Source organism: Callithrix jacchus, chromosome 6 (assembly GCF_049354715.1).
Source record: "Callithrix jacchus isolate 240 chromosome 6, calJac240_pri, whole genome shotgun sequence".
In the NCBI taxonomy this organism is placed as follows: Eukaryota; Metazoa; Chordata; class Mammalia; order Primates; family Cebidae; genus Callithrix; species Callithrix jacchus.
In genome coordinates, this window is record NC_133507.1 from 126,455,344 (window position 1) to 126,467,403 (window position 12,060).

The 12,060-nt window shown below is 35.6% G+C and overlaps 1 protein-coding gene across 6 annotated transcripts in view; it reads left to right on the forward strand.

Moving 5' to 3' along the window:
• PARD3B (par-3 family cell polarity regulator beta) overlaps positions 1-12,060 on the forward strand; it is a 1,139,106-nt gene that overhangs the window by 582,728 nt on the left and 544,318 nt on the right. For all 6 annotated transcript variants that reach the window (XM_002749672.6, XM_035305418.3, XM_008999274.5 and 3 more), the window contains 2 exons: positions 3,662-3,748; positions 9,235-9,360. In XM_002749672.6, coding sequence (XP_002749718.3) covers positions 3,662-3,748; positions 9,235-9,360 — 213 coding nt within the window. The remainder of the gene's footprint in view (positions 1-3,661; positions 3,749-9,234; positions 9,361-12,060) is intronic.

The window sequence follows — 12,060 nt, forward strand, 5'->3', positions numbered from 1 at the left end:
TTTCCTTAGAAAGTTCTAATAATCATACTAATAGCAGATAGCTATTGAACCCTTTGTAAACACCATATATGACATGTGTAACGTATATGTGTTATGATCGTTATGTTTCTTATTAAAGCCAACCACTCTAATAGGGAAATACCTGATTTATTTATTTAGTTAGGTTTTTATTTTTTGAGACTGAGTTTCAAACTGAGTTTTTTCAACCAGGGTGGAGTTAAGTGATGCAAACTGGGCTCACTGCAACCTCCGCCTCCCAGGTTCAAGCGACTCTCATGCCTCAACCTCCCCCTTCCTGTCCTCATTCTCATCTCTTTCATAGCTCAACAAGTGACCTACCACTGAGTTCAATAATCTTAGTGTTAAAAATGCTGTGCATTTACCTTGTGTAAAGAAATGAGACTTACAAACAAACATCTATAGCTTCTGTTTTACATTTGTCCCTCAAGCTTCCAGTCTTTCTTCTGGATGGAAACCAAATAAAGCCTCTCGCATCTATCTCTAGCAGAGTTGCCATTCATAATGACAGTCACACTTTTAGACCACTGATTCTGCAGCTTCACCGATAGTTTTGTCTAAATCTCAGATCAGTAGCAGCAAGTTCCAGTTTTATCAATTGGATCTTAGAGCATTTTGCTAGTTTAATACTAGTTGAACTAATGCTTTGTAACTATCTGCTTCTTTTAGTATGTCTTAGAAAGTTGTATAAAGATAGCTATTTTGATCTTAGTAAAATATTCCCACTTGTCTTTTATGTATAACTGAACCTTTTTTTAATCCCACACAGTTAATTTTTTGTTTTTTTCTTCTTTTTGTTGGTAACTGTCAACCACTTTTCCTTTCCACTCCCAAAATATCCTTTCCACCTCATTTTCTACATTTTTCATTCAAAATCAACCTTCCAGCTTATTTTCTATCTACTCTACTGTCCTCTAAAACATAAAGTGCCATGTTCTGCTCACTCATCCCTGAATTGTGCTCTAGAGTTTATCTAAACAAATAGCATTAATAGCCTATTTTCACGTCTTTGTAGAATCTCACTTTATGGGATATGTATTCAAATAGTTCTGTTCAGTCTTACTTTCTGTGTTTCTCTTCCATGAAGGGGGTATATATAGAGATTTCTGCAGAACAAAACTTCATCAAATATTTCTAATACTGAGGGTTGTTTTTCTTTTAAAATAAATAAAAATATGTGAACTGGTCCATGAGGCATTCTTTTTCAAATGCTCTCCTTTCTATCTTGAAATAAATAATGGGTAACATTTTTAAAGAACATGAAGAGACATGGTCTATGTAAAATTATATTGAATTATATTGCTTATTTTTATTAAATAGATCTAATTTTCTGTAAGTGCTTATATATTATAGTAAACAAAATCAAAAGTGTTTCAGGCTTTTTTTCTGGGATTGTACTATTCTTGTGATAATAATATAAAGGTTATAACAAATCCTTCTAGCCACAAAATTGCAAGTATTGTGTGAAATGGTAGAATGAAACTTTATTCTGCTACATTAAAAGGAGAGTCTCATAAAATGGAAATCAACTTTTAAAACTCCATTCTCACAAAATTTTTAAGCATTTTTAAAAGATTACTTAAGCAAATACGTTTTGGTTTCTTAAGTAAATGTTAAAACACATTACTAATGATTACTAAAGAGTAGGTATCAGTATGATACATATAATTTATTATGTCTTATAGAAGAGATTTTGAGTGGGAGTAAAGAAATATTTGTGAAATAGAAAAAACATGAGAATTCATAAAGGTATCCTAAAAATTATTAATCTGAAATCTTGAAGTCTGTAACAGACTAAACACATTCCAAAAACCTCTATATATTACACATGGATGCTATCTCTTAGCATGTGGATACTTGATACATTTATTAGGAAAGATTTGTGTTGTGCTTCTTTCAGTGCAGAACTATAAAAATATGTTATAAAGGTAAAGGTAATAATTTTCAGTGGTTAAGCAAACTTTGAATCTCTTTTTATAAAAGTCTTTTTAAAAAGTATTGTAAACCTAGAATGCAAATGCTTTGGGTTTAGACTTCCTCAGATGGCTAAAAATGCACTATAAATATGTTATTTTTTGTAAACTTATTACTTTTTAGTCTATTAAAAGCCATACAAGTTTCTCTGCCCACCAAGCATTTTATATTCAGACCTTATAATGCATACCTATTATATAACAGTCCATACACATATATTTACATAAATGTTCATATCCTCACATATATAGAGATGAATGATTTAACACTATATTATCACTCTAAGTTTTGTTTCATTTTTAGCTTTTATTCTAAGCCTCTGACATAATCTGCTTGACTGAACAAGTTTTACATATATCAGCAATATCTGGGCAAAACTCATTTGAAATTTATTACCAGATTTGAAATTTCATCATATTTCGCAAATGCTGAAAACTGATGTATTCTTCTTTGCATTTCTTAATGATAATAGACTTGCAAAAAAAACCATTAGAAATAAACCTAATCCACTGGTGAGAATATATTTAATGTATTTGTTTTAGATTGCTGATAATTTAGAGAATACTTCATGCAGAGTAAATTCATCATGGATTTTGCTTAATGCTGTTCTCAACTTTCCAGCAAGAAGCTAACATTTCATCATTTTCAATTTGGAGCAGAAAGCATTTGTAGCGGCAGTAGCTCTTAATTTGACATCTAGTTTCAGGTCATTTTCATGTAAATAGAAAACAATGGCGACCTGCGTACAATTTCCATAACATGGATGCTTGCTTTCACATTATTATTTTCTTCTGGCAATTATTTTTTTCTCTCTGGGATTAAAGGAGCCAGTAATTGTTCACAGTTATTATTTTTCATCTTTATGAAAACTTGTTGGTTCCACTCTCTTATTACTCAAAAGCTCCCAGTGCCTTCTTTATTTCAGTCATACACACAATCCATTAATGTTTCTAGCTCATCCTTTTCTTAATCTGGGGTAGGTTAGGCAGGTCAGGCTTTCTATTTCTTTCTATAATACATTTTCTTCAGGCTTTGCAACCTCTTTTTCTACCTTTAAAAAAAATAGGAGGTGAAAATTCGGAATTGTTCCATTGAATATAACTGCTGCCTTATTGAAAAGCAAGTTTGAGTTTTGATTTATATTGCTTTGAACATGCCCGTATGTATTACCAACTGTGGCTTCACAGCCATTATAACATGTAATTCTGTGCTTTTTCCAATAAATATTTTATTTCATTCTTCCTCTGTTCCAGAGAAGAAGCCTACTTTATGCTGAAGCGTCAGTGTGTTTTCTTCTGTGTTTTGTATGATCTGTACAGTAATTTTCAAGTGTGTTTCAATGGGGAAAATTTTTATTTTTGTGTATCTCTTTTAAAATATGTTGATTTATGCAGATTAAGTTAAGTAGGAAGTTATTTTTATAGGTAGTCATTTCCATTTGTTCCTCTTCTAGGAGTAAAAGTAAGAAATCAGATAGCCTTTCAAACATTTTGTTTTCTGAATCTTTTGAACATAACAGTAAATTATGTGCTCTTTTGACTTAGTCTCTGCTGTTGAAGTTATATTAGTTGATATAATCCTGAGCAGTGTCTGTGTGTGTGTTTTTTAGATGTGTCGCATTTGTTTTTTAGTAGATACTCATTTGTACTCCTGTTTTTTTCTGCCCTAGTGATATGACAAGAACAGTAGAGATTTCTGGGGAAGGAGGCCCATTGGGAATACATGTAGTGCCCTTCTTTTCATCTCTAAGTGGAAGGTAAGATGTTTTTCTCATTTCAAAAGCTCATTGCTAATGAAAGCCCTGATTTGAGCTCCTTTTTCCCAAATGTTTTTCAGAAGAAGGTTAAATGTAAATTCTGTTATTTACATGGATGCCTCAAGACATACTTTTGTTGGCCACTTAATTGTTGGAAGCAAAATAAAATCATTGACTTTAGGATGTAATGGGGGGAAAAATCAATCACAGTTTCTCCATTTACAATTAATTATGAAAGACTTTCTTAAAGTATCCTTGTCAGTGACACATAGTAAACAGAATCCTTGGCAAAGATGTTAACATACTGTTAAACAAATGTTGCAACTGAATTTTTTTAAATATTCCAGAATAGGCTTCAACAAATGAGTATAATAATTCCAAATTGATATATCCTGTTATTCTTCAAGTATGTAGCATTTAGAATAATATACATTCTAACACTTTAAATAGCTATATTTGAGGCTGTGTATTTAGGATGGCTTTATAGAAGCAATATGTCATCATGCTATATTTTCCTAAAACATAATTTTGTCAATTAAAAATAATTTACCATATCCTTCTGGAATTTTTAAGACATTATGTTGCGAAATCCACACTGATAAAAATGGCATTATAGATTGTGTCAAAACTTCTTGAAATTTACATCTATGTAACTGTATTTAAAACTTGTTGTCTTGGTGGAAATTAAAGTGTGTACTTCAGTGTTAATATTAGCACTATTAAAACAATTGTAGAGAAGTGGTTTAGATATTATGTCACTTTGTAATAAGATGACCACATTTTGCACTACATTGATATTGACAAGGGTTGTCAGAAACTTTAAAAGAAAATCAGTTTTTACTCACATGACATGATTTTAGTTAATTTACTAAATTTATTTTCTTAAACACAGCATTGAAAAGGGAGGATTCTTTATTTTAGCTTAGGATATCAATGTTGAGACAAGTCAATTGATTTTCACAAGGTCACACAAAATCCAGATCTCCTAACTTCTCACTTCATTGCTCTTTCAAGAACTAAAATTTTCTCAAAGGTTATATAGTATTAATTTAGGGGTTCTGAATATTTATTCAATTCAGTCTGCCCTATAGCAAAAGAACAGGTTTAGTCATGGTATTTTGGTTGGCATCATATTCAGCAGGTAGCCATCTGCTACCTGTAATTGCAAAGTCATCACCTTTTTTTTTTCTTTTTTTTTTTTTTGCAAATAACATCTGATGCCAAGCTCTCACTGGAATGAGTGTTCCAAAAAATGAATGAAAAAGCTAGCGGCTCTTATTGTCTCATTTTCTGTATGTGTTAATAAGTGTATTTATAAGTGTTATGGGTTATGGCATAGGACAAACTGAGGTTGTTTTTGATAGATAGGGTGAATATTTACTCAGTTGTCAGGAGAAATTTTAATGACTTTTGGCAGAAGTATACTGCTAGAGCTTTGTGAACTATTGGAGCTGTTAAAATATCAGCCTCTTTAGTTTAATGAAGCTGGGATAGAACACAAGATCTTCCCAATTTCCCAAAATGAGAAAATATACAGTGTGGCAATCACTATACTACATTTTCAGTAGCTCAGAAAACAAGCTGACTCTGGTGAATGAGTACCAGAAATCACATTCTCTCATTTCAAACAAGGGAAATACACTAAGTTTTATTGATTTCCTCCTTTCTCCTTCCTGGTTCTGATTCTTAGCACAAGCCTTGTAGAATAGTGGAAAGAGTATTGGACTTGGTTTCAGAACAATTGGATTTGAATTCCAGTGTTCTTTTTTATAACCTTGAGCAACTCCCCTAAACTTCTCACTTGGGAGTACCTACTTTACATCAGGGTTATGGGGATTAAATAACATTAAAAATGTGAAAGTTCCTTGTAAAACCCATAATGTATGAATGTGTAAATCATCAGCATGATGATTATTTTGGCTAAAACCAAAAAGCCTGATTCAGAAATGCAGTTTTTTTATAAGTTCATGGTTGACTGTTCAGTAACTTGATGAAATAGTTCTATTATTATTATTATTATTTGCTATCCACCAGTATTATAGAAAGGAAATTTAATTAAAAACATTAAAAATACTATGGAAGTAGAGACATGAGCCAATAAAAGTTAAGAAGTAATGAGTACAGGCTGAAACAGCATACTTAACTCAACCCATGTGTCTAGATGCAACTGTGTATTGAGCATGTCAGACAAGTGTCTGACTTCATACTGCCATATGGTTTCACTGTGTGAGCACAGGGGCTTCGTTAAGGTCATAGTGGTATACTTTGCTCTTAATTTCCTTCCGTTTATTGGTTTGTGCCATTATTTTAAATTAGAATTTACATTCAATTTTTTTTCTAAGATTACTGTAATTCGTTTTGCCTCCAATGTATTTTTTTAATTTTTTTTTCCTTTACAAAAATGTTTCCACACCTGTTGTTGAATAAGAAGTCTAATCTAAGTTAGATCATCCTTAGCAAATTATAGTGGCTGCTCTGCTAGATAAAGCTTCAGTGAATTCATTAGATACCGTCATAGAGGGGGTGCTTAATGCTGCTTGTATTGAGGGCCATTGGCTTTCCCAGTAAAAACAAAACAAACATACAAAAAACCCCAAAGTTCTTGCAACTAAAAAGCAACTTAATTTTATTCATATTCTTAAAATCATTGTGTTTTCTTGTGTGAATTAAAAACATGAAATCTAATTCGTTTTAGTACCGATAGCATAATATGCCTCTGTTTCATAGGGAAAACAGCTAACATGAGAGAGAAAGAGGAAGGTTGGATGAAGGCTGATAAAGACTGTGAGAAGAGATGTTTGAACAAAAATGCTAAGCTTGTAGAGTCACTGAGGCTGTGTGACATTGAGAAAAGAACAGGAAGAGGGCAAGGAGAAGATGTTAGTGCCTAAATGATTATTAGAAGAGCAAGAAGAATTGTTACCCCTCTAATTCTGTGAGGCTATGGATTTCAGCATCCTTTATCATTGCTCATCAATGCAAATTAACTGGTTAGTCTCAGCCTATAACTCCTTGACAGCATTAATCTTTAAATTCTGTGAGTCTGTCCCAGATGAGACAGCTACCACAGCTTACCAGTTTAGGGCAAAGACGATAATGAGATATTGTTTTCTGAGCCTTCTCATAGTGGTCTGGATGAAATCAAACTGGAGGGAATCTATCCCTTCCATGGAGCAGAGAGGGCAGAAGTGGTCTGTTGCCAGGGACCAGACTAATAAAATCAGTCAGTTTTACATTTTACCAAAATTACCTCTGACACATGGGTTTTACAGTTGGGCTTATTCTGTCAATAAATTTTTCATGGAAAGTTAGATTATTTAGATCAGTGAGGTTCACATAGCATACTCCAGCTGTAATATGCCAGCTAAATTGCAACCCAGTGGCCTGAAAGAATTAATTCATCTCCCAAAATGTGAAATTAAATCCTAGGGAGTAACATTATATGACTGATGATGTACTGAATTAAATTAAAGGAAGACTTGAATGCTTGTTAAAAAAATATCACTTACATAAACAAGTTTATAACCACATGTGAGCCTCCTAATGGATCAAGTTATGGTGAATCCACCCTAACAAAAATCCAGAATGTGAACCCTTAGGATGCTGTTTAATTTAGGAAAAAACCCACAATTTTGATCTGTTTTTAATGTGTCAAATAGTTCAATTTTTAATACTGTGTTTCAAGATTATAGTCATACAGTATATGATGAATTTGGTAACCTGCTAGAACTAGAAAACCACAAGACGTCACCACACACTTGTGCCTATGGCCCTGAGCCTTCCCTGCAGTAGGTGGCACGACCGTGTGCTGTTCTCTCTCTTGCAGCAGCAGCCTGCTGTATTCATTTAACATTTTTGAAGTAGAGACCCAAATATCACTGCCATGCCTGTTGATGTCTTGAGATAGTGGGAGCTCATTAAGGGGGCAGAGGCTCAACTCCATGGCCACTCCAAACAGGAGGACTGCTTTCTCTGATACTTGCATTATAGATTGCCCTTTTCTATGGCTGACCCTGTTATTTACACACAAAATGTGCTCATGTTTTATTTAGAGTTGAAATTTAATGCAAAGGTACTTTGTCATAGCACATGTGGTTTTTATACAAGGAGAGTGACAACGTAGGAAAACCAGAGGATTGATAAAGTGGAGATCACGGTTCCTCCAAACCTAGCAGACTCCTCTTGCAGGGCATATCTATCTTTCTTACTCTTGGGACACAGCTAAGCTCTGTCACATCACACGGAGAAGGAAATTCCCACAAATAAGAAATAATGAAAATATATATAAGTTAAGATCCATTTCTTACCGTTTTTGGCTTAGTTTTGGTTTATATAGAAATAGAATTGTGTATGTATGTACAGACACACACACGCACATGCGTGTGCTCACACACATTTTAATTCTTATGGCTACAGTTTTCTCTCTTCTTTCTTTTTCTTCTAACCCACCTGATCCTATGCTACAGCCACAAAAATCCAGAAGCCCCTTGGTGTCCTCTCTAATTTAGCCTCTTCTTGGTTGAAATTTCAGACAACTCTTCCCAAAGCATGCCTTCATCATGCCGCTTCCCTGCTCAGAAGCTGGGGGTGCTGGATGCCCCCCTCCAGGTCCATCAGATTAAGTTCATTAGCTGTTTGTTCAAAGCCCCTGTGTGTGGCGCTAATCTCCCATCCAGTTAGCTCTCAAATCTTTGAAGGCTCTAGGCTTGTTGATGTCTTTAGTTTTTGGACTTCAGCTTTATTCCAAATATATACCGAAGTTACCTGGTCCTGGTCCTGTGGCTTTGTCTCATACTCCATCCTAAGCACACAGAAAACAGCACACACATACTTGATTTGGTAGCACTAACAAATGTGATCCAGCTTCCTTCTAAACTGAGTAATATTATCTGAGCTTAAATGTTTGCATTTGATCGTAGCAAGTTCAGTAATGATTATAACCATGATAGGAATCAACAAAGCAAATAAAACTGTGAAAAAAATGCTTACTGAGCTAAGACTGGCCAAAAACCCTAAGAAATGGATCTTAACTTATTCATATTTTCAGCTTAAAATGCAAATTATTGAAATAGGTGGTAAGACTGCAAAAGTTACTGTGAATACCTAATGTTCTCTCATCAAGTTGTCATGTTGGCCCTAACTCAGACTTACTAATACAGTCCGATGTGATGCCCTTCTCTAAACCAGGAGTCTTTGGTGTCAACTCCACTAAACTAGCCTTTTTCTAAGTTTACTGCAAGCATGAGAAATGAAGCCAGAGATTAATATTGGAACTTATGCATGTTTATCTAGAAGCGTTTTTTCTCTTGTAGTGTTTTGTTTTTTTTTTTTTGATTAGAGATTTAAATAACGAACAGTTGCCTGAATATAAAGCATAATTTCTTTTGTAACTAGAAATCAATATGTATTTCTGAACAGTCGGAAGTGGAGAAATGATTAGCATTTATTATTTAGTAATTACATTTCAATCTAAATTTTTCATTTAGGATTCTAGGACTCTTCATCCGAGGCATTGAAGAAAACAGCAGGTCCAAGCGAGAGGGACTATTTCACGAAAATGAATGTATTGTCAAAATCAACAATGTGGACCTCGTAGACAAAACCTTTGCTCAGTAAGCATTTTTTCACTGTTTGATTTGCTTTGTTGCTCGCTATTATGGTTATAATCATTACTGAACTCGTTGTGATCAAAATAGTAGATATAATTTCTAGTCAGTTCCCTTCGAATGATTCAGGACATCCATTTCTGAATGCTTCTTATGTGTTAGCATACTCAAAGGTGGCCCACACATGTCTCTGGCGGGTCTGAGAATGCTAAACTACAGAAATCACAAGCCTTCCTTCCTGGCTGTCTGACTGGGGCAACGTTGAATGGGTTTGTTTTTCTTGGGCTATGGGTCAGTTAAACTGGTATTTAATGACTCTTTTCACAGACTGTTAGTTCAGCTTATTAATTAACTTACTTGGTGTCAGGAGTCTTCCTTAAACTCAAAAAAAATCTGTGAGAGATGTCTGAGGACTCACCGAATCATAGAAACAAACAGAAAAATTAAAATACTGTGCCCTGGCCAGGTGCAGTAGCTCATGCCTGTAATTTCAGCGCTTTGGGAGGGTGAGGCAGGTCATGAGGTCAGGAGTTTGAGGCCAGCCTGGCCAACATGGTGAAACCCCATCTCTACTAAAGATACAAAAAAGAATTAGCAGGGCATGGTGGCACATGCTTGTAATCCCAGCTACTCAGGCGGGAGAATTGCTTGAACCCGGAGGCAGAAGTTGCAGTGAGCCGAGATGACACCATTGCACTCCAGCCTGAGCAAGAGTGAGACTCCATCTTAAAAAAACAAAACAAAGCAAAACCCATCTTCCTTAAGAAATTATCTCTCCGCATGTGAAAATGTTAAGGGAATCACTTTCTATACCCAAAAATTAGAGTGTATAGTAATCTGATGCATTTTTTTAATGTATGTTGGCATTGCAGTGGGAGTCTAGACCAAGGGACCAAGTCCTCATATTCCTTGGTAGTCATCAGCAGCCTCTTTCTTCTGACTAAAGCAGCTCATAATACATCTTCTCTCTGGGCATTAGTTGTCAAGACTGTATATGTGAACGAAGATGAGTGGTTGTGGGTAGAGGAAAAGTGGGTATCGGCTGTTAATTATGAAAAGATATGAAGCCTTAGAAGAATCTACTGTGTTAAAACAATGAATGAGAGACAAAACTATAATTATTAGTAGTAGCGACTTTTTAAATATACTACTGTGTTTTTTTTACAAGAATTTGATAGTTATGCATGGCAGTCATTATGACTTTCATTTTACAGAAGTGGAAACTGAGGCTCATAAAAATTTAGTATAGAGTTAGTATGGAGTTGCCTAGAAACTCATTCCTAGGCAAGTAAAAATAACAAAGGGACACAAACCACAGGAGTTAGGTGGCCTATGTGAAGTCTTCCCTCTCCCCTAGCAATGTGAGGAATTAAGCACTTTAGAAAGGGGGGTGGGCAGTAGGGTTTGGGAATCAGATTGCAGTTGAGATTATGATTAGTTATTATGTGCTGTGGCTTCTAGGAACAAAGACCTGAAATAAAAGCTGAAACAAGATTAACATTAATTTTTCCTAACAACAAGCAAGCATGGAGGAGGTCACTATATGGTTAGCGCAGCAGCTGCACAGCCATCAGTGAGTCAGGTGGCTTCTGACTTTCTGCTTTGCCCTCTCACCATGTGGCTACTATCCTTCAGTGGAATCATGGGTACAAGATGGCTACTGAGTCGCCTCAGTCACCTCTGACTTTCAAGAAATAGGGAATAGAAACAGGAGAACAATAAAAGTTTTTGTCTCTCTACTGAACCAGCCTCTTCTAAAGAGTCTCCCTTTAACGCCTTCATTTATGTCTTCTGGGAAAGAAAGACTGGGAAAGGTAGTTGTTTGACCTGGGCACAGGGTATGGGGAGGCATGGGGAGGAAATGTTGAGTACGAACACAAAGCACTGGAACATAAAAGTGAAAAACACAGGTGCTCTATGTTAGAGGAACAGGAAGGATGCATGTCACATTGAAATTCCACTGAGACATTTAGGCACAGCCAAGACACTTGCCAAAATATCTCCATGAGCAAACATGGGTGTCAAAATGGACCTCGTGTAACACAACCCATGTTGGAGAAGACCTGTACTTGAGAAGGATGCCCTGAAAGAAACCTAACTAATAATCTAATCCAAAATATCAAATTATTTTGCCTTTTTTTTTTTTTTTTGGAGACAGTCTCACTCTGTCCCACAGGCTGGAGTGCTGTGGTACAATCTTGGCTCACTGCTGCAACCTCCACCTCCTGGGTTCAAGCAGTTCTCTGCCTCAGCCTCCTCAGTAGCTGGGATTACAGGCACTTGCTGCCACACCTGGCTAATTTTTGTATTTTTAATAGAGACAGGGTTTCACCATCTTGGCCAGGCTAGTCTCGAACTCCTGACCTTGTGATCCACCCACCTCAGGCTCCCAGAGTGCTGGGAATACAGGCATGAGCCACCACAACTGGCCTATTTTGCTTTTTATATTCACTTCAGTAATTACTTCTGGTTAGATTTTCATGGTTAGAAACATGTAAAAGCTGTGGGTCATTGGATATATTATTTCATCTTTCTCAGCCTCAACTTCCATGTCTGTGAAATGAAACCTAATTATACCTACCTACCATGCTTGTTAAATGAGAGAAGGATGCATGGTAATAATGCATGTATAACCCAGTGCAGGGGCACCTAGTGGGCAAGTAGTAAGTAGTGACTATTACGGCAAAGTCATTCTGGTAGGAATAT